General features: G+C 41.8%; 1 protein-coding gene across 1 annotated transcript; it reads right to left on the bottom strand.

The window, feature by feature from the left end:
* Positions 1-351: 351 nt before the first annotated feature.
* LOC112431169 (focadhesin-like) lies at positions 352-16,158 on the bottom strand. The gene is made up of 7 exons (XM_076882571.1): positions 16,027-16,158; positions 15,263-15,524; positions 14,693-14,958; positions 13,534-13,638; positions 4,151-4,252; positions 3,927-4,054; positions 352-1,353 (listed from the first exon to the last, which is right to left on the bottom strand). Exons 2-7 carry the CDS (start codon positions 15,399-15,401, stop codon positions 1,311-1,313), a joined length of 783 nt encoding a protein of 260 aa, XP_076738686.1. The 5' UTR covers positions 15,402-15,524; positions 16,027-16,158; the 3' UTR covers positions 352-1,310.
* Positions 16,159-22,692: the final 6,534 nt, after the last annotated feature.

Genomic DNA, 22,692 nt, shown 5'->3' with positions numbered 1-22,692 from the left:
ATAATGAACCCTGACTCCCACAGACACTCAGGATCCACCTGCCCAGTAAGTCACCCGCTAACTGCAACTATCAGAGCCCTGACCTTCTGCAGAGACGAGTCACACTGAACACAGCAAGTGTCCCTGCTCTCAGATACAAAACCTGCCTTTAAAAGTTCAGAGTAATGAAATCAGCAGTTCTGGTTCTAGAATCTGTAGTCTCACACACATGTGCAGAGCACTTTTGTTGTTTTGGTTCACATCGGTTGATATTCTGCTGTAAACAACTAATGAGAACATTTTATAAACCTTTGAGTGTCCATCAGGATCCTGTAGAAACAGCTTCCATCTCAAACACTAAACATCATTATTTACATTCTGTTTATTTATTTTTTAAAGTCACTCTAGCACAGATTTCTTTAGCTGAATGTCTTTCTGTGTCTTCCATACAAACATTAAACATGAAAACACTCAACACAGCAACACTGAAAGCATTTGAGTGTAACTTTCATTCAAATCAAACTTTATACACAATTACAATAATGGAAAAAAGACAATCTAAATAGTAATACACAACAACCACTGCAGAAATAAATAAAAGAAAACCAAACACAATCCAGACATGAATACACAAATATATTTAAATCTATATATTTATACATTTTAATATGATGTAAAAGAAAACAAATACGAAACCTATCAAACTACCAATATAAAAAAAACAAGAACAGAATCAGAGAGACTTTATTTATCCCCAAGGGCCAATTAACATACAACAGAGCAGCATGACGTTGAAGATCAGCACAATAAAAGTGAGATAATAAATACACAGAATATACAGTGTTAAAATTACACAGTTTTAAAATTAAAGTGACTGAAGGTGAATAAATAACTGTAAGCGACTAAAAGTGAGTAAAGTGTTGGTAGTATAAGAGTGTAGTTTATGTTTCTGGTGTGGGAAATGTTCTTATCAGATGGAGTTAAAAAGCAGAGCTGCTTTGGGGACAAAGGTGGCGCTCCTCCTCCTCTCAGTCCTGCAGGAAATGCAGCGGAGGCGTCGCCCAGAGGGGAGCCATTGAAATGCAGGGTGAAGAATGTGAGAGGGGTCGTTGATGATTTTGGCTGCCTGTCTAAGGGCCTGTTGATGAAAACCTGCCAGAGTTCTGACAGGCAGGCCAATGATTTTAGAGCACACTGATGCTGCAGTCTGTTCCTGTATGAAGGCTGAGGGAGTGGGACCAGCAGGTGATGGAGAAGGTCATGATGCTTTCAGGAAGGCGTAGTAAAAAGTCATCATGATGGGTGTGCTGACTCCAAAGGAGTTGAGTTTCCTAAGGAGGTTTAGCCACCATGTCCCCTGCATGCTGGTAAGGCCTGGTTAACACACACATCAGCGTGAACAAAGTGGGAAATGTGTTTCTTCTAGGGCTGAACGATATATCGCATTTGTGATAATATCGCGACATGATCAAGTGCAATTTTCTAACCGCAAAGGCTGCGATTATACTCTGGACATGTCCAAATTCATGAGCTGCATCCTCCTGAGGCCGCATTTGTAGACCGATTACGTCACAGCGACGCGCCGAAGGCTGTCCAAATTACTACCATATCCCAGAATTCATAGCGCGGCCCAGCCAAACTCCAGTTTCCAGCAATGGCGGCCGCTACCAAGTTTTAAAATTACTCATACTAATCTTTCTGGGTCACAAAATAAACTTTTAACATATTTTCAGGCGAGAAAGTAGTTGTGTAAACATCAAATATCTGCTCGGTTTATCAAGATATCCCATATTTGCAAAAGTGCTTCGACGTTTTCAGAGGCGTCTGCTACCCACCAGCTCGACAGCTAGCCGGGAGCTCGAGGGTTACTGATGCGGCCGAGAACGGCACAACTCCCGGCACATCATTTTCAGATCACCGCGGAGTTTCGCTGCTCGGGTTAAACGTAATATATAAGTCACTTAGACAACCTAAAAATGTTATTGTTGGGCTTTTTTCAGTGTTTTGTTTGTTCGTGAGTAAATCGGTTTGGCTGAGATTAAAGTTATTAGATTAGATAAAATAAAACTTTATTAATCCCCCGGGTGGGTTCCTCCTTGGTTTTCACACAGCTGACTAAACGTCAAACAGAAAACTTATTAAACAGAAGTATGAGACAGTCGAGAATTTACACCAGTGTCTGGTTATATTTTAGATAGCAAGAAGCAGACGGCCGAGTTTATTAAACTCCACCGAGACAGCGGTGACGCTAATCAGAACTAGACCGTCCAATTTCACGCCTTTAAATTTTAAAGGCGTGTTTGTGTGTGTGTTTATACAATTGCTATTATGTTTGCACTTTATGTGTAATGTTACTGACTGCAGAGATCAGTAAGATGTGTGTATTTTTTATTTATTAGTTTTATTTATTTAATATTATTTTTTAATTGAATGACTGTCTAGTAGTTCACAGATGTCGAAAAACTGAGTGTGGTAAAGCCACTGATTTTTTTTATGTATATTTCTGCAATCTGCACTGACTTTCATTTTAATGTTTACACCAGGGTTCCTTGTCAGCACTTTATGCTCAGATGTTTGTAAGCTAAAAATAAACTATTGTGTATGTTCAAATATACTGTTGTGATTGAAGAAGTTAAATAAAAATGTCAGTCATCAATTCATGCATCACCTCATGTCATCATAACAGAGGTCTGTCTTCCAGGAAAGAACAGTTTAAAATTAATGTAATATAGTATTGGCCATACTATATGATGTATTGCTTGTCTTTGTTTAATAATACAGAAGACAAAGACCTTAAAAAATAATCGCATATCGCATCGCAATCGCAATATTGGGGCAAAAAAATCGCAATTAGATTATTTTCCATAATCGTTCAGCCCTAGTTTCTTCTAATTTTGTTACCATTTTTATTTAAGAAAAAAGCATTAAAAGTGCCAGGACACGTGTAAGTAAGTAAATGCCAAACACAGCTTCTTATCATTGCAAACTCTTATGGCTGCAAATGTTTTACAATAAAAGCAAACGTAAGCATTTGTGAAAACAACAAAACAGCTCAATGATTTGCTAAATTTGTACGGTAGCATCCATCCAGAGGGTTTCCCAGGTTTTCACTAATGCTGCTAAAAAAGCTGCATGTACATGTTAGCAGGTGTAACAGGCCCCGGGAGGATGGACAGTGTGCACCAGCTGGTTAGAACAAAGGAAATAATCAAATAAAATCATTGTTTTATTTCATCAACACACATAAAGGCCAGTTCACAAAAACTGACAAGCATTAGCTAGCAGCTAACATGTAAAGGACGTGTGCAGGAGCCTGGATGCAGCTTGTGGAGTTTATATGATCAACATAGTTTTTGGGTTAAAGGTTAAAACTATAAAGTTAAGGCTCACTTGCTTAGAGTTGTATTATATGGGAAGCAGTGCTTACAGACTGACATAGTTGGATTTCTTTTGCTTCAAATGTATGCTTTTATTTTGATAGTCTGGCAGAGACAGGAAGTTAGCGGCCTCTCAGTCTCTCTGTTTGAACTGAACTTTGTAAGACTTTGATCCTTCTGGATTCAGGCACGTGTAGCTGCTCTGGACATTTGTACGGAAATATTTAAAACTGGACTCCTGCTGATTTTTGGAGAAACAGGGACTCAGTGGAGCGTCGAGCTGAGGCTTCATTCACTGCAAAGCTACAAAGTGCATTCATTTATCTTAACAAGCAAAGTTGATGTGACTGAAAAAACAAATATTTCTATTTTTCTGAACTTTCATCAGCTTGCTGAGCAGAAACATCTATGAAGAGTCCAGTCAGTGATTATTACTCATTAGAAGGGAAGATGAAGAATCCTGGTGTTGGAAGCTCACACTGTCTGCACTGTGCATGCAAAGTCCACTGAATGAATGAACCAGTGAATGTAGGAAGTGCCCACTGTTTCTGTAAGTATGGGAGGACCCACCTCTCTCTGCAGATGTCCCTGACACAGGCGGCCCTGGCCAGGATCTGCTCCCACTGGGCGTCCCTCCCCAGCACCACCCTGCTGTCCTGCTGGCTCATTAGACGCTGCAGCTCTGGGTAGACCCGGTCCTTACAGACATGACCAAAGCAGCACACAATCAAAGACAAACAGAAGCTTTGAACACATGAATATGACATTTATAGTAATGCGTTATTATTGCAAACCTGTTTTTTCCACAGAGCGGTCATGAGGCGCAGTCCCACTGCTCTCAGCTTGGGGGAGCCGGCCAGCATGTGCAGACTGTGCAGCACGATCGGGAAGCACAGCTGGAATATTACAGCACATATGATCAGAGCCAAGTTTACAAGAGAAACACACGGTTACAGCTGAAGAAGGCAGATGTTAGACGATGACTGCTGGTTTGGAGAGTCCAGCTCACTGACAGAATGCTTTATACTACAGAGCACTGCATCTATCCCACACAGAGGCTGCTGTGGTGGAGTCCAATCCCAGCTCCTACAAACTGGGTACAAGAAACACTGTCTGTGTTCACACAGAGAAAACTGTGTGGAAGACGTGGGAATTTCTCTTTGCTCCTTTGTCAAAGTGCTAAACATCGAGAGGGGAACATTTCAGTTATGTGCACAAACTGATTTACCAACATTTGCCACACACAGTGCCCTGCTAATGGTGCTAATATTTAGCACAGTTTGTTTAATGCAGTGTTTGATTTGTTGCTCTTGATATTGTGCCATTCATTTGTGCACAGAGATGGCATCACAGAGATTTGATGGACAGTCTGATCTCTGCTTTTACACTGATAAACCTCAAAAACACATCTTTGTTTATTAGGTTCATTTCAGGACCACACACAGCGCAGGACGATCAGCTGTGCTTTATGGAGCTACATAAACTCAGCTGCATTTGATGTGACAGACATGAGCTGTAGATCACAGATACACACACCCCATCAGCACAGATGTGTTAGTGGTGCTGTTAACACCAGCTGGAGACATTTACAGTTTGTTTTATCCCTCAGGTGTTGTCTAAATACAAGAATGTATGTGTAGGTAAAATACAGTGGGTTGCAAAAGTATTCGGCCCCCTTGAACTTGCACACATTTTGTCACATTACAGCCACAAACATGAATCAGTTTCATTGGAATTCCACGTGAAAGACCAACACAAAGTGGTGAACACGTGAGAAGTGGAACGAAAATCAGACATGATTCCAAACATTTTTTGCAAATCAATAACTGCAAAGTGGGGTGTGTGTAATTATTCACCCCCCTGAGTCGATACTTTGTAGAACCACCTTTTGCTGCAGTTCCAGCTGCCAGTCTTTTAGGGTCTGTCTCTACCAGCTTTGCACATCTACAGACTGAAATCTTTGCCCATTCTTCTTTGAAACAGCTCCAGCTCAGTCAGATTAGATGGACAGCGTTTGTGAACAGCAGTTTTCAGATCTTGCCACAGATTCTCGATTGGATTTAGATCTGGACTTTGACTGGGCCATTCTAACACATGGACATGTTTTGTTTTGAACCATCCCATTGTTGTCCTAACTTTATGTTTAGGGTCGTTGTCCTGCTGGAAGGTGAACCTCCGCCCCAGTCTCAAGTCTTTTGCAGACTCCAAGAGGTTTTCTTCCAAGATCGCCCTGTATTTGGCTCCATCCATCTTCCCATCAACTCTGACCAGCTTCCCTGTCCCTGCTGAAGAGAAGCCCCCCCAGAGCATGATGCTGCCACCACCATATTTGACAGTGGGGATGGTGTGTTCAGAGTCATGTGCAGTGTTAGTTTTCCACACAGAGCATTTTGCATTTTGGTCTCATCTGACCAGAGCAGCTTCTTCCACATGTTTGCTGTGTCCCCCACATGGCTTGTGGCAACATGCAAACGGGACTTCTTATGGTTTTCTGTTAACAATGGCTTTCTTCTTGCCACTCTTCCATAAAGGCCAACTTTGTGCAGTTGTGATGGCATGCCACACATGGTAAGCTCCACACCTCACCACCCGTGATGGCGTGCACACATATTAACCTTGCAAGGTCAAAGTTCCGTTTTATGTTATATTAATACATCTTTTCTTTGTTTGAGTTACCTGGGGGTTGGCTTCTCCTCCTGTCTGGCAAAGGGCTGGGAGACCTGAAGGAGACCTGAAGTACCACTGACAGCCTAATTGGATTGCACCACATGCTTCATTGCCTGGGGGGTGTTTCATGATTGTTTAAATGTTTTGTATTAGTTGGTTATATGGCAGCCATCTTGTTTCCCCCGTGTGTGTCATTTGGTTTAGCTAAACCAGTATTTAAGTTCCCCTGTGTGTAGTGATGGCCAAATGAAGCTTTCTGAAGCACTGAAGCTTGTATTGAAAAACGGTTCATTATTCGAAGCTTTTCAACACAGTCCTCTCCGGTGACATCTGGTGGCGAATATTTTGAAGAGCAGCTTGAATCTGCAAAATAAAACGGACTGCTCAATTATCACTGCTCACTCAAGAGTGGAGTTCTCTCCGATATTGGGCCACCGTTCCGTTGCTTTGAACATGTAATTGGTTTTGTTTTCTCGATTGGGGGGCTGAAAAAATGTAATGCGTATTTGCGTAATACATTTTGATCAATAAACGTTCCCTATTTAAACATGCACTATGGTGGCCTTTATTTGCTCATAACTCCTTGATGTTGGTAAATACAATAAGTGAGCAATATATATAATATACATATGATAACACACAGCACATTATGGAGTATGCCCCTGCTGTGAAGTCCTGCCTCCATCTACTTGTCATTTAATCACTGGACAGCTGGACAGGTTCATACAAAATATTAGATGAGGCCAATTGTCCTATACATATTTTTGACCTAGGGGTGGGATTGATTGTGAACTGGAAAGGGAAAATGCTTAGGGGGCTGAGTACGGCTGCATCGTTACTGATTTGTAGAATCATTTTGATTCGATACAGGATCCGATTCAATTTGATTGGAATCTGGAAAGTTTTGCCTCAGTCAGAAATATTACAATTCTGGTCATGTATCAGTATATATCCGGAATTTCGTATCTATTAAAAGAAAGCTGACACATGTGAGACTTAATTAGAGATGTAAACAGAGGGTTATGAAACCTGCAGCTGCAGAAGCCAGCGAAGAAAAAAAGAGGCAAACACAGCGCAGACCCGACGACACACCAAAATCTGATTCTGACGCGTCGGGTCCGCGCTCTGTGTTCACGTTTGTATGCAGAATCCGTAAACCTGGGCCCTGTTTCAGGAAGCCGGTTTAGTGGAAAAACTGAGTAAGTATACCCTGAGTTAACGAAAACTCTGGGTTTTCGGTTTCACAAAGCGAGTTCAGCTGAAGCCTGAGTGAGTCACTATGACGACACACTCCGTGAAGCTAACCTGCCCCCTAGCAGGTTTACTACAACTAACCCTGACTGTCTCCGCCCCTTTGTCGGAAACCTGACAGTAGGAAGTGTCAGACATGGCGTGCCCCGTCCTTGAAGAGCCAGTAGATCGTGAAGCCCAAATTCTCCGCAGAGCTCTCCGCTGGGAGAGAGTGATCAGATCGCGTTTGGACATTTTATCATTTCCTGATGAGTTTCTGTGTGAACGTTACCGTTTCTCAGCACAATCTATAAGTTATTTGAATAACATCCTCAGGCCATATATTGCTCATGTGACACATCGCGGACATGCTCTCAGTTCTGTACATATTATTTGTATTGCACTTTGGTTTTTTGCAAACGGGAGCTTTCTGTATAATATTGGTGACGCTGAGCACGTTTCCAAGGCTACCGTCTGTCGGGCAGTCAGGAATGTTACAGTTGCACTGAAACGTCTCCTGTACTCGTTTGTGGTGTTCCCCGGTCATAGACCCACAAGATTTATCAAAGAGGGATGCCACAAAATTGCAGGTATCAGGATGAACAAAACTTAATTTATGATGTGGTGATACTTGGACTACTACTTAAATTTTACATTTATTTTCAGGGTTCCCAGGCGTGTATAGATGGCACTCACATTCCAATCATTGCTCCTTCAGTAAATGAAGGAGACTATGTGAACAGGAAGTCTTTCCACAGCATTAATGTACAGGTACATAGTTCCCTGTAGCATTTCAAACTAACAAATTATTTCATTATAGTAATGGATGCTAATTTGTGTTCTCTGCACTGTGAAGATCATATATGATGCTGCCAACATTATCACAAATGTGGAAGCCAAGTGGCCAGGCTCTGTCCATGACTCACAAATATTCCGTGAATGTACACTGAGCACAAAATTTGGACATGGTGAGTTGAAAATACTTTAAAATATATAAAGACCAATTGCTTCAGGGACATTTGAACTGAAGTGTATCCTTCTGTCTTAGGAGAGTTCACTGGCTACTTGCTTGGTGATAGCGGGTATCCATGTTTACCCTATTTGCTTACCCCTTACCCTGACCCTGAACCGGGCCCACAGCAGCGATATAATCTGGCTAATTGCAGGACAAGAGCCAGAGTTGAAATGACTATCGGAATGCTTAAGGCCCGGTTCCAGTGCCTGCAAAGACTCAGGGTCACCCCAGAAAGGGCATGTGACATTATTGTGGCATGTGTGATTCTTCACAACATTGCCACAATTAGAGGAGAACACTGTCCTTCTGAACCAAACATCAGCAGTGATCCAAACCATGAACATCCTGACCCTCCCACGGACATACAAGATGGAAGCGCAGTCAGAGACACCATATGTCACAATCATTTCTTTTGACCCATCACCTCAACATGTTGAAAGAAGAATAAACAGATTTTTTGTTCAACTGGCTTTATTGGTCGCCTGTGTTTCCTGTACACAAAGTATTAAAAGATGTAAACCTCATAAAGTGTCTCTGTTGCTTCCTCCTCTGTAACAGCTGTCAATGTTTCTTCATTATTTTCCTGTAGTAAAGAAATAAACAACATTGCTGTTCTACTGTAAACTCATATAATCTGTGGAGTATTACTCACAATTGCATGTTGGTCTGGCTCAACAGGAGGCTGCACCAGATGCAGTACACCACCACCATCAACTGATAGAATATGAGGTTTATACAGGTCACTTATAACTTACAAGGGACCAAATGGCAATTAACAAACATACCAATCACCTTACACTTCATTGTCATTATGCTCTCAAAGACAACCAAGACTGAGGGAAGGCAAAATCAGTAGGAAAATAACTTCACTACAAAATAATTCATTATGGTAAAGAGTTTATCAAATGAATGAGCAGCACTGCAAAGGTGACTGTGAAGAAAGGATGTATGCACATCATGTATTATTTTGAATTTACCCCTTATGTAGGCACTTGTGTCTTGCGGGGTTATTGACTCAGAGGATGTCCCCGCAGAGATGCCTTCGGCCACAGGGCGCCCACTGTTTTGGCTGAGGGCCAACTGCTCAGCCTCTGTGAGTGGTGGTGGTGGAGGACCCCCACCTGTTTTTCAGGCCTCCGCTTTTTTTCTGTTGGCTATAACGGGTCACATTTGAGCATACAGAGTAAGTGCTTACAGAAAGACAATTAATGTAGCCTCTAACTGCAATTGATTTACATGGGACAAACAGACCAAGCACTATGGCTCATAATACAATTACACCTTACCTGTTTGGACTATATTTTTATATTTCATTTTTACTTGCTGCCAGGAACGTTTGGGGCCTGTTGGGTTGCACCTGTGCTCACATCACATCACAAAATAAAATGTATAAAATAACAAATAAAATAACATATGATAAAATAACATGTTAAATGGGTGGAAATCCCTAGATCAATGTTTAAATTAACACTCACGCATTGACTCTGTCGGCTATGTTTTGCCATGCATGCTCCCTTTTTTTTGCAGCTGAGGCTGTGTTACTTTTTTTCTGCAAAATTTGCATGTTATCGGCATATGCTGCCATCAGAATTTCGGCCTCAATCGCTGTAAAATACATTGACCACGCCTTCTTTCCCTCCGTCTCCATGGTGACTCGCTTAATCTGTGCTCCACTAATCAGGGCTTTATGTATCCTCGTCCGCGCGCTTCACTTGGGGTTAAAGCAACTCCGCGTTGATTGAACTAATTGTTATCAGCCTTTCTGAAACCGAATATTCCGAGTTGGACAGTTCGGGGTTACTCAACCCTGCGTATCGTTTTTCACTCTGAGTTTTCTAAACCGGCTTCCTGAAACAGGGCCCTGCTCCCAGGTACTGTTTTAGCTGCATGGTGTTTGACGACATGTTGTGAGGTTTAACCTGAGATGCTGGCGTTTCAGGCATAATGATCCATGTCAGGTAGCCCTTTTGTTATTTACATTTAAAAAGAGGATTAGTGTTACTGTGTGCTGGCTGAGTCTGTTTCTTTTCTTAGAAATAGTTTCTCCTGCCCTGGAGAAAATCCACTTGCATGGAACAGAAGAGGCTGTGGAGTGCAGGAACTACACTGCAAGCTGGTAGATATGCAGGTATCCCTGGGTCCTGCAGACTATCACCTAAAAACAATAAACAAAATGATTTTCTAAACTGTAGCAATGTAATGTACGTATAGTGTCAAATACATTGTTGTAGTCTTCATCAGCTTTAATTCACATGGAAGTGTTCCTAAAGTCATATGCTGTAATGATATTTACATTATGAAAACATGATTTTGGACATTTCAGGTGTTTCACTTCGGCAGATAAAATGAATTGAGCAAAATCAACTCAAAATCCCGTGGATGATTCACTTCCTTATATCCGTTTGAATCAGGTACCGAAGCAGTTACGTGCGTAATGAAGCTTCGGACGTCACTGGTCACGTGACTTTTGCCAAACGAAGCAGGCCTCGATACAGTGCTTCTGAACCAGTGTGTTGTTTTTTTCGACACACGCTCCGAAGCGCCAGCTTCAAGCGGGCCATCACTACCAAATGAAGCTTTCTGAAGCCTGTATTGAAAAACGGTTCATTACTCGAAGCTTTTAAACACAGTCCTCTCTGGTGACATCTGGTGGCCAAAAATACAAAGAGCAGCTTGAATCCACAAAATAAAACCAACCGCTTCATAATGACTGCTCTCTCTACAGAGTGGAGTTCTGTCTGATATTGGGCCGCTGTTGCTTTGAACGTGTATTTTTTTTGGTGGTTTAAAAATGTGTTTTATTTGTTTAATAAATAGTTTTGACCAGTAAACTCTCCTTGTTTAAATATGCACCATGGTGTGGTCTTTCTTTGCTTGTGACTTCTTGATGTTGGTAAATACAATAATTGAAAAATACCACGTTACATATAATATATACATATAATAATGTACAACACATTATGGAGTATGCTTCTGCTGTGAGGTCCTGCCTCCATGCACTTATGCAATTAACAGCTAGACAGGTGTATTTATAAATAATATTATATCAGGGAAATTTTCCCAGACATATTTTTGACCTGGGGGTAGAATTGATTGTGAAATGGAAAGGGAATTAAAAACATGATGCATTTAAGGTAACCCTTTTTCATTTTTATTTAAAAAGAGAATTTGTTCTAATGTGCGATGGCCGAACCTGTTCCTTTTCGTGGAGATAATTTCTCCTGCCTTAAGGAAAATCCTTCACATGGCACAGAGGAGGCTGGAGTGCAGAGAAACTGGTAGAGATGCAGTTTTACAGTCTACCTGGGCCCCACAAACTATCAGCTAAAGAGAATAAAGAAATTCAATTGCTGCACATTTGGCAGACTAACAGTTTAAGATTAATTAAACAATAAAATATATATTTTTACAACATTACATGTAAAGAGTCAAGTGGAAGTTTTTCTAAAGTTATTTAATGATATTTATATTATGGAAGCAGATTTTTGACATTTTACCTTTTTCCCGTTTTCAGATATAATAAACACGCACAAAACAAAAGCAAACAGCCAGAACACAAAGCTGGAAAACCCACCCGATTGACAAAAATCCACTCAAAATTCTCCCACACAACAGAACCTCCTCTATTCCTCGCTGGCTCCAAATCTCTCAGTAGAATGATCAGTGGTTCGCTATCTGTCACCATCAAAACACTCCACAAATCCCGCGAATGATTCGCTTCCTTATAAACCATTGAATCAGATACCGAAGCAGTTAGGTTCTAAATGAAGCTTCGGACGTCCCCGATCATGTGACTCTGGCCAAACGAATCAAGCTTCGACACAGTGCTTCTGAAGCAGCGCGTTGATCTTTCTGACACACGCACCGGAGCTTCAGCTTCAAGCGGGCCATCACTACCTGTGTGTCATTTCAGCAGGTCAGTTTGTCATATGGTTGTTTGAGGTTTTGTTAATTATTATCTTGAGTTTAGTCTATTGAGTTGACCTCTTTTATTGGTCTGCCTGTTTAAGTTTTGGCTTTGTTAAATATATTTTCATATTTTTGGGTCAATAAAACCCCTTTTTTGAATTAAAACCACCTGTGTCCTTTATGCTTTACTGCTTGGTCCCTGACAGCAGTGCACGACTAATAGTTGTCCTATGGACAGATTCCCCCACCTGAGCTGTAGATCTCTGCAGCTCGTCCAGAGTCACCATGGGTCTCTTGGCTGCATTTCTGATCAGCGCTCTCCTTGTTCGGCCTGAGTTTAGGTGGACGGCCTTGTCTTGGTAGGTTTACAGTTGTGCCATACTCCTTCCATTTCTGAATGATGGCTTGAACTGTGCTCCATGGGATGTTCAAGGCTTGGGAAACCTTTTTGTAGCCTAAGCCTGCTTTAAATTTCTCAGTAACTTTATCCCTGACCTGTCTGCTGTGTTCTTTGGACTTCATGGTGTTGTTGCTCCCAATATTCTCTTAGACAACCTCTGAGGCCGTCACAGAGCAGCTGTATTTGTACTGACATTAGATTGCACACAGGTGCACTCTGTTTAATCATTAGCACTCATCAGGCAACGTCTATGGGCAACTGACTGCACTCAGACCAAAGGGGGCTGAATAATTACGCACACCCCACTTTGCAGTTATTGATTTGTAACAAATGTTTGGAATCATGTCTGATTGTCGTTCCACTTCTCACGTGTTCACCACTTTGTGTTGGTCTTTCACCTGGAATTCCAATAAAATTGATTCATGTTTGTGGCTGAAATGTGACAAAATGTGGGAAAGTTCAAGGGGGCCGAATACTTTTGCAAGCCACTGTATTGTACTTCCAGTCCCAGATTGGAGCCTTTGGATCATGTAACCTCTGTTTATATGATTTCATTACAAAGCTGGGGCTGTTCTATTAGCAAATTACTGGCAACCAAAAATCTCATGTTGCTCTGAACTGAGCAGCTCCTGGCAGACTGAAATGACGGCTTTGCAACTTAAACCACCCAAAAATCTAAACTAACATCTATCGCTGCTATTGGTGGATTGTGCTCACAGGCTGGTATTTGGGACACGCGGGTCCCTGGTTTTTAAACTCTAGGAGCCTCCTGGATGAAGAGAAGCTCCTCAGACTACATGACCTGGATGACCCCACAGATAAAAGCTCACATGTGTGTATGATGGACTAAAACACACTGTGAGCGCTCAGATGAAGTAGAAAGGTGCTGCTGATGTTCCAGCCCCGTCTCCAGACGCTCACAGTCAGTACAGGTTCTTCTTAGTCGTGCTGCGTACCTTATGAGTGCCGAGGTTTGGCAGGCTTGTGAGAACAGCGTGAGCCAGGACGGGATTCTTTTCTTTGGTCAGTTTGAACAAAAGAAGCAGCACGAAGGGCGGGACCTGCAGAGGGAAACACCCACATCAGCAAACACACCAACCAAACATTAAATGCACTTTGTCAGACCGTACAGAGGCTGCATCACTGACCTGTACGTGCACACAAACCGACAGCTTCACAGGATGTTCAGCATAAACAGATAGAGCAGGGTTGAGTCTGCCCTTGTGATACTAAATGTGTGGTGCCCATCTTGTACTCTGCAGTCAGTTAAAGCTTCATAGATCACACATGAAGTCCTGACACTTTAGTATGAGACAGGTTACAAATAAGGAAACAGTGAGACAGCATCACGGTCCTTAGATACATCACGCTGCTGTGCAGTGTCACAGCTTAATTACCACCACACACCTAATGGCACTCCGAGCCTTAACTGTTGCAGAGCGACCGCTTCACCTGCACGGCCCGAGAGCGAGAGGGAGGGGCAAAGAAAATAAAGGTGAGCGATGACACGTTTAATGCTGTCGAGCCAAAAACATCACTTTGAATCAACATCACTGCAGTAAATCATCATTAAGGTTTCATAGTGGTTAGCTTCTGGCTTTTCCTGTAACAAAGACCTGCTGCTGCACGTTTAACATGACAAGTACGAGCGAGCAGAGATCTCCAGAGGACTCAAATATGCCAACAACCTTCAACCAGTGCATCCAAACACCAGTGTGTGCAGCACTCTGGGAGCAATTAGAGCAGAAGGTGAATCCTCTGGGGCCCGGTGCACGCTTGAGTAATGAGGGGTAAACTCACACTTCATCTGCAGCTAGTGACTCCAACACAAGTCCAGAGAGAGGTCTGTCCCCTTAGAGCACTCCCTAACCTCTCCCTTTATACGGCAGCAATCACACAGCAGTGACAGCTTTTATCTTCCTGCTGATCTGAACCATTTCAAAGTCATGTGTTGGTGCCAAAACACCAGGTTATCAACATGTGTTCCCTGCTCTTAGAAAGACAAACACAAGCTAGCTGCCTCACATACAACATATCTACATGTCTGAGGGAACAACATGCATTACTTTATATTCAGTCCACAGATTTAAGAGAACAGTTGTGTGGGTTATCTACCTGGCAGGGGTCGGCAGCAGCGACAGCCTGGCTTGCTTTCAAAGCCAGCTGGCAGATGTTTTCCTGACCCATGATGATGAGATAAGTCACAATCAGGACAAGAGAGGAGGACAGGCGCTGGCTGGACGACAGGGCGGAGCTGACCGCCAACAGCCAATCGGTCGCTGCTGCTGGATTGTTGGCCACTTTGCGCAGTACCGACAAATAGGGATGGGTATTGATAAGATTTTCACGATTCCGGTTCCATTTTCGATTCTTTATCGATTCTGTTTAAAAAAGGAGAACACTAAGGTCGATTATCTTAGAACTTTGTTCTATATCTTCTCTTTGAACAAGATAGAAATTTAGGAGTAACATGGCCTTACAAACCCAACAGTGAGATCTTAAGAGATCCAGCCTACGGCTCTTCAGTGGGTGTCACAGGGACCCCAGGAAAGAAATATGTAAATGTAAAATAATAAAATAAATATTCTTCTGTAGCAATAACAAAGTGTAACATAAATTATTCTGTAGCAATTACACAAGAATATCCAGTAATGTCCCTGACTACAATTAAACACATTCACTTACCGAAAATCGGTGCAAGCCTTTGACCACAAACTGAGTCACTGCTCGGTGACGTTCGTCTGTCCTGCCTGAAAGGAGACGCTACCGGCAGACTGCAGCGAGAACTGCCAGCATCTGAGCCAGACTCTGTCTGTCTCATCATGGTCACTAAATGCACAGTGATGGCAGGTTTGTAATAAGGCAGATCGCGCTAACATAATATGCACTGTTAGTTGATTATTTACCTGCCGCATTAACGGGAGAGGACGTGCAAACGTTACCGCTGCTGCTGGGTTGAGATTCACGAGTCCGGAGCGGAATTAAAAACACGACATTCATTTAAAGTTATCGTGTGTTATAATATATATAATATATAACATATATAATATATAATATATATAATATATAATATATATAATATAAAGTTCTTCCTCTCAAACAAATATTCCCAAATGTTTGTCCCAAACAAAGGAAACCAAGATTACCCTTCAGCCATCCACCCACTAACTAAACAACACTTTGGTTTTCTTATATATTTTAATATGAATTTATGCTTCTTGATGTTATGCAAACGGAATATTTTGCACAAATAGAAATTCTCTTTGAGTTGGACTGAATGAATTTCACTTAACCTGATAATAATATTGATAATAATAACAATTATTTATTACATATACTAAACAATGAGGGGATGAGCAGCATCAGTAAACACATATTGCTTTTGAATACTATTAATATACTAACACAGTAACCCAAGCCCCTCCCCAAACACACCCAGTCCCACCCACCTGCTGTTACCATAACGATAAGCCAGGCTGTACTGTCCACCTGCTACCAGCAGCCTGTTTACTGGCTCCCAAAAACAGGAACAGGTAAGTCAGCACCTGTTCATCTTATCAACAGCTTATTTACTACAATATGTAGAACAGAGTTACTGACCAGTCAGAGCAGCGTGACAGTGCACACACACACACACACACACACACACACACACACACACACACACACACACACACACACACACACACACATCCACATCACTGCACTTTAAATCTGAACACTTTCAAACGTGTCACCAACATGAAGAAGACGTTCCAACAACATAAAGAAAGCCTTCATTATATTTGAGGTGATGCTGAAAATAAGCTCAGTCCTGTTTCATGGCTGTGAATGGTTTGAAAGTCTGAAACCAAACAGTGCCAGCGGTTTCTACAGGATGTTGCCTATACAGCAAACAATACAGGCTGTGCTGTAATGCTAGGTCTGCACTAGCAATACAAGCCAGAACAATGCATGAGCACGATGCTTTAGAAATGACACCACGGAGGCTTTGCTGTGCAACACTCAGACTGCACGAGCCCGACGGGCCTGACGGGCCGCGGCTTTTTGGGAGAGCACTCAGCGGCACAGTGGCAGCCTGTGATTGCTGTGGTGGAGCCCTGAGGTCATCACAGTCGGGGCTTTGATGGGCAGAGCTTTGACTTTTCTGTGTAAGTACATGAGATTTATGGCAGTTACTTTTCATTTTGATATGTTCTCGTTTATTCTTGTGTTAGTTTATAGAAATGCTTTAGTCACTCTGGGGTCACCACAGCAGGAAGCTCCATTTGTTTCATATGGCAGCTTTTATTTTTTAAAGCTTCTTATTTGCCTTTAAAAAGTGACTTTGTCACTTCCTGAGCCAACGTGTTACCATGACACTAAGGAGGCACACTGGGAATACTGGGAATACAGTTTTAGACCTGAGGCATCATCTGCAAAGGATTTTCATCAAGGTATTAAAAACAATCTTTATATTTAAAATGAATCTGTCCAATAAATGTGGTGAGAGCATTAAAATATTTCTGAGAAATGAAAGCAATACTTTTGTTAAAGCTTCAAATCTGTACTTGAATCATGATTTAAACTGTGGTTGTGAACAGGGAATAAAATGATGTAATGAGGTGATGTTGCTCCTCCTCACCTCAGAGACATGTGATCAGTCTGGATGAAACTTTATATGAACTTACATGACGTGTACATTGTTGTTTCCAAATGCATTTTGCTAAACTATTTTAGTACTGTGGCAGTGTGTTGTCATGTATATCTATTAATAAGTGTTCAAACAGAGATGCTAACAGTGCCTGATTACGTCATCTTATATAACAAATATGTAGCTTTCAAAGAGAACACATGGTGATAGATGATGAAGTCTCCCAGCAGCCCTCCTACTGCAGTGTTACTGGGATACGGCTCAGAGACACCTGATCCAGTTCTAACAATAAGCTTTAGAGAAAAAACACAAAAACTAAATGGGGAGTCTCATGAATCCAAGCTGGGAGCTGGTCCACAGGAGATGGGCCACTGAGAGACAGCTGAAGGCACTGCCTCCTATTCTACCTAGCAACAACAAATAAGGCTGCAGTCTGAGGAGGGAGTGCTCTATCAGTATAACTTTGTACTACAAGCTTTTTAAGAGACGACAGAGGCTGATTATTCGAGACCTCGTCTGTCAGAAGGAGGACTTTAAATCTTGGATTTAACAGGGAGTCAGTGAAGAGGAGCTAATATGTGACAGATATGCTCTCTTTCTACTTCCTGTTGGTACTCGTGCTGCAGCGTTTCAGGTTAACTGGAGGCTTTGAGGCTTTTCATGGCACCTGTCTGATAACACTGACTCACAATCGTGCAGCTAGAATCACTCTCAGCTTAGTTCACAGACCTACGTGGTTGTTTGTGCACACTGAATGATATATTCTGCTCAAAGATGGCTCCTCACAGCTTCACTGGAGGCCACGATGATGCTGTTTCTAAGAGTTTTAGGGCCGAGCACAACAGCCTCTGTCTGGATTTAGAAGCAGGAAATTAGAGGTCACCAGGTCTTTTAGGTCTCTGTGATCAACAAATCACAACAACAGTCACGTGAAGGCACAGACCACGAAGTACAGAGAAAATCCCACTAACCGCTCAACCCCAATGAGCAAGGCCTCGGCCACAGCAGGAAGGAAAATCTCCCTTTTAGCCGAAACAGACTGGAGGACGGGCAGACGTCTGACCGACTGGTGGAGAGGGAGGGACTCACATGGTGGATACTCATCTCTCACAGACGGTGAGAGGACAAAGACAAAAGTGTCGCCTCATATCAGGCGGCACCTCCAGGGCTGAAAACTGAAACCTGTGCAGAAGTGCCAAAAACTGCAATTCCCCTAACGGCCCCTGGAGCCTGCATCCAAAAGTGAGACAACCCCAACAGCCCCCTATATGAGCACTGTCACAGTTTACAGCTGTAGCTTTTTACCAGGCCTCACCTCTGCCCATCCAAGTGACCCACCTGTGTCACACACACTGTGAAGCTGAGCAGTGTGTCACTATGAAAGCTCTGCTTCTTCCATGGTTTATATACACATGCTGTGTGGATCTGTGTCTGAAGGAGCACAATACATTGGGACGCACACTCATTGTGTCCCAAGTGTCACTTTCAAACTATAAAATACAAAAATAAAATCAGCAGCGTTGCTCTGTTGGTCTCTAAGAGGACATCAGGCTAACATCTACTGTTATTAAATTAGTGAAACACACCATGATGAGCTGCACTCACACTGATACAGCCACATAGTACGTGACAGCTCAAATAATTAATCAGGAGTAATCCCCCAGATATATAACAACGCTCAATCTGGAAATGGCAAAGCCGACCACCCAAGACAGAGCAGCATGTTTGTTTCCTGCGGTGCGCAGCTCGTCCTGGTGCTTCCTACATTTCCCACAGGCCAAAGCGCTTCACCACGAAGCTTCCGTACACACGAGGCCATCCACAGTTATCTGGTGATCGTAATACGGAGAAAACTAAACTGTAAAGTCGTCCGGACACAACTTAGCGCTGAACAGGACCTGCTAATAGCAGCTTAGCATCAACACAAGCTAATGCTAACGTTATACAGCTGACGGCAGGTTCACTGTAACAGATACGCGGCTGTAACTGTAACTGCAGCAGGCTAAGAAAGACTAACGAAGCTCAGATGAAGTTATACATGCTGTTCAACAAACTTTACCTCCTCCAAATCTCATGAACCCATACTTTACTCATAACGCAACATAGAAAACAAATGAGCTCATTGTGAATTTGGTGGAAGCAACATCCCAAAAAGCTTGCAGCATGGCCATGTTTCCAACATCACCTCTACTTTCAACAACCATCCATAAACACCTGGGAACTGAGGAGACCAGGTGCTGGACTTTTGGGAGAGCATCATTTTTGTCTGATATAAGGGACAGAGCTGCTCAACAGTCCTGCGGCTTTTCATCTCGTGATGTCACAAATATCATCAAATATCTGGTGCAGAACCTGCGGTCTTCCACTACAAAGCCCTGCTGTAGTGTGCAGCTTAGCAACATCCTCCATAAACATGTAAAAGACATCATCGCCATGGGAGCACATGTTGCTCTAAAACCTGTGTATATAATTCAGTCTTGGTTCCTTTCCAAATGTGCAAGGTGCCAATTCCATAGGCACTGATCTAATGCCAACCATCAGAGATGCAGCCTTTTTAAACACTGATAACAAACTTCAGCTCAGACCATTTGGATATGTCAGTGTTCACAGGCAGAACGTGCAGGTGTTCCTAAACCCATGCAGTGATTTCCATGACAGCGCGCCACCTGAGTAACAGAAGATCATGTTGGTTTTCAGATCTTTACTAGATTTACCCAGTAAAGATTTTACACTGCAGAACATTATTCTGATATTGTGCCACAGTTTGTAGATGGGTAAACCATTGAGAGCCCTGTTCTTCCAGTATGCTCCTTTTATACACAATTAAATGACTTCCCTATGGCCAGATAAGCGAATGAGTTGCAAAATATTCCTGTCCCTCCAACACTTACTTCTCTGGGTTTTTCTTGTCCCCGTCCCACCTTTAGAAAGATGAGGTGATGCCCTTAAATTCAAGATCAACTAATACTTTTCACAAAGTAGTAAAATCTTTCATTTTAAATATTTTTGAACATTAATTTAATTAATAACTGTTGCCTGAATGTACAGTTTCCATTTCGTGAATACCATTTTTCATATGCATAGCCTTCTGCTGATATTATTCCTGGTAAATCTCTCAAAGATACCTTTCTGGTCATCTCCCCTTTCCTTCATGTTATCAGCTTTTGCTTTGGATACCTGAACACTTGAAGGCAGCCTGTGTCTTCCACTGTTATATAATTACAGCCACATTTCTAAAATACAAGTCGTTACTGAAGTTTTCCAAAAACCTGCTTCTTCAACTGGTTAAGGAACCCTGCACCTTGCATCAGTTCTAATCTAGTTTCTCTCAGAGTCACAGCACTAAAACACCATCCATCCATCCATCCATCCATCCATCCATCCTCTTAACCTCTCCTCCAACTTAGGAACCTGTGGTGTCACGAACCCATCCCACCTGTCATGGGTACCTCTTGACCTGCCACTAGTCCATCACTGAGAGACAGAACCACACACTCATATTCACACTATGGTCAATTAAATTTAGGGCCCATGGATTGTGGGAGAAAACAGGAATACAGCCCCCCGCTGACAGGCGTTAATACCAGGAACAGGTTTTTTGCAGGAAGGCACCAGTGTGTAAATCACTGTGCCTGCTGAAACTCCAAAACAATATTCTTGAGTAATGGTAAGGTGATTAATGCCATTCTAACAAACAGAATAGTGAACTGAGATTATAGTTATAGTGATGCTCTCACATAGTTTTCATCATTCTTATCTCACAAACACTTCAAAATTCATATAAATAACTACAGGGCTTACTCCACTCCTATGGGATCCCACAAGGGTCAATCCTCAGACTAACTCAGCTTTCATTGTATGTTAATTAAGGGTAACTGGACACATTCAGTGGGAAGAATATGCAGCAGTCCTATACTGTACTATGTACCAGTAATAATTAGATGTAATTTCATTTCCTTCTATCTCCATCCATTTATCCATTTCCTATTGACTATGATTCACACCACTGCTTTAATGTTAATATGTTTGCAAGAAGGATCTGTAACAGTTTATGGTTGAATATACATATTTCTATACTGTGTGATGCGATATGTAGACCTCTCTGTGATGTGTTAAGAGTTTCAGAAATGTGTTTTAAATAGTGCTATACAATAATGATGGTTATTTATTGTTGTTATTATATGACACTTTAAGCCAATTCTCTGGAGTACACTGAAGGCTAGTTTGTATAAGAGGGTTTTTCATAGACTTTCTTATTATTTTGTCCAAATTTGGGCGTTATTATGCAGTATAGTAAAAAACCTTTTTAGTAACATATATGCACAGAAAAGGGGAAACTGGAGTTCACTGAATTACTTCTTTTCGTTAGCCTGGAACAATCAGATTATCATTTTAAACTCCAGTTCGAGCGACTTTGAACGTTACATTTAATTGTTTTAAGGCAGAAACATCAGGTTTCCTTTGGGACCTGAACGTAGCGTTCGTACGGGAGGTTGCCGGTAGTTGATTGGAGATCTGTGGATCTGTTGTTCTCTTATTGGTTCTTTGCATCTCGTGCTCTTTCTGAGGCCTCAAGCGGGTACGCCAAGCCGCGCGTGCGCTGTGCCTCTTAAAGCGATCCGGTTTGTTGAACGTAACAAAGACCGTAACGGAAATGACCGCATTTCATGCTCAAAATAAAATACTGGATAATTTTTGGAAAAAGTGCACCGTAGTTAGCAGTCATTAAAATGAATTTAAAGATAAATAATGACGCTGTAGTGATAATTAATATTAAATATTATTAATTAATAATTACTATTAATATTGAGTATTAATATAATTATTAATTATTAATATTAAATGATTTCCCCTCGGGATCAATAAAGTATTCTGATTCTGATTAATATCACAATAGCTACACGATCTTTTACTTTCTTAACAAATTGGTTTAAAGTCATGGCAAACAGACTTAACATCCAGTAAGTGTGTGAAAATATTCTCTTTGCCCCTGAAGTCCTTTAAAGACTTTATAGACTGTAAATCTCACTCCAGTATCAGTGCTGGGAACCACAGACACGCAGTAAGAGAACAGAGACTCCAGTGAAGGCACTCCTACATTCCTTACTAATACTGCACAGTGAAAACATGCAATTCAACTAAAATAGAGCTTCAATACCGGCAAGACTTGTCGAATGCACGGACAGCTTCAGGAGACACAAAAAGGAACCTACAGTCATAAAATTAGAGAAGCATAGCTTAGTTTTAATCCTGGCAGAGTGCAGAAGTCTTTGGAGCTGCATTAACAGCTTAATGTTGGAAGTAAATGTCTGTGCAGCTGGATTGCTGGCAACGGTATAAAAAAAAAGTAATTTACTAATTAAAATGATTCATTCTGGGTCATGCATATACGGGTTAAAATCATACACGCCAGGATTATAAACAGCTGTGTGTATATATGCTAACAACAAAGTCGAAAAGTAGTTAAGAAACCTGAATCTTT

The sequence above is a fragment of the Maylandia zebra genome, linkage group LG3, assembly GCF_041146795.1.
Source record: "Maylandia zebra isolate NMK-2024a linkage group LG3, Mzebra_GT3a, whole genome shotgun sequence".
NCBI classification, from domain to species: domain Eukaryota; kingdom Metazoa; phylum Chordata; class Actinopteri; order Cichliformes; family Cichlidae; genus Maylandia; species Maylandia zebra.
This window is presented reverse-complemented; position numbering and strand designations above follow the sequence as displayed.

What these genes read in the sequence shown, in the direction of transcription:
- LOC112431169 (XM_076882571.1), bottom strand. Translation starts at nt 15,401, where the DNA reads ATGATGAGACAGACAGAGTCTGGCTCAGATGCTGGCAGTTCTCGCTGC. An exon ending in CTGCTGCCGACCCCTGCCAG is followed by an intron (nt 13,639 to 14,692) that starts GTAGATAACCCA and finishes TTCCCTCTGCAG; the next exon opens with GTCCCGCCCTTCGTGCTGCT. An exon ending in CAAACCTCGGCACTCATAAG is followed by an intron (nt 4,253 to 13,533) that starts GTACGCAGCACG and finishes GTAATATTCCAG; the next exon opens with CTGTGCTTCCCGATCGTGCT.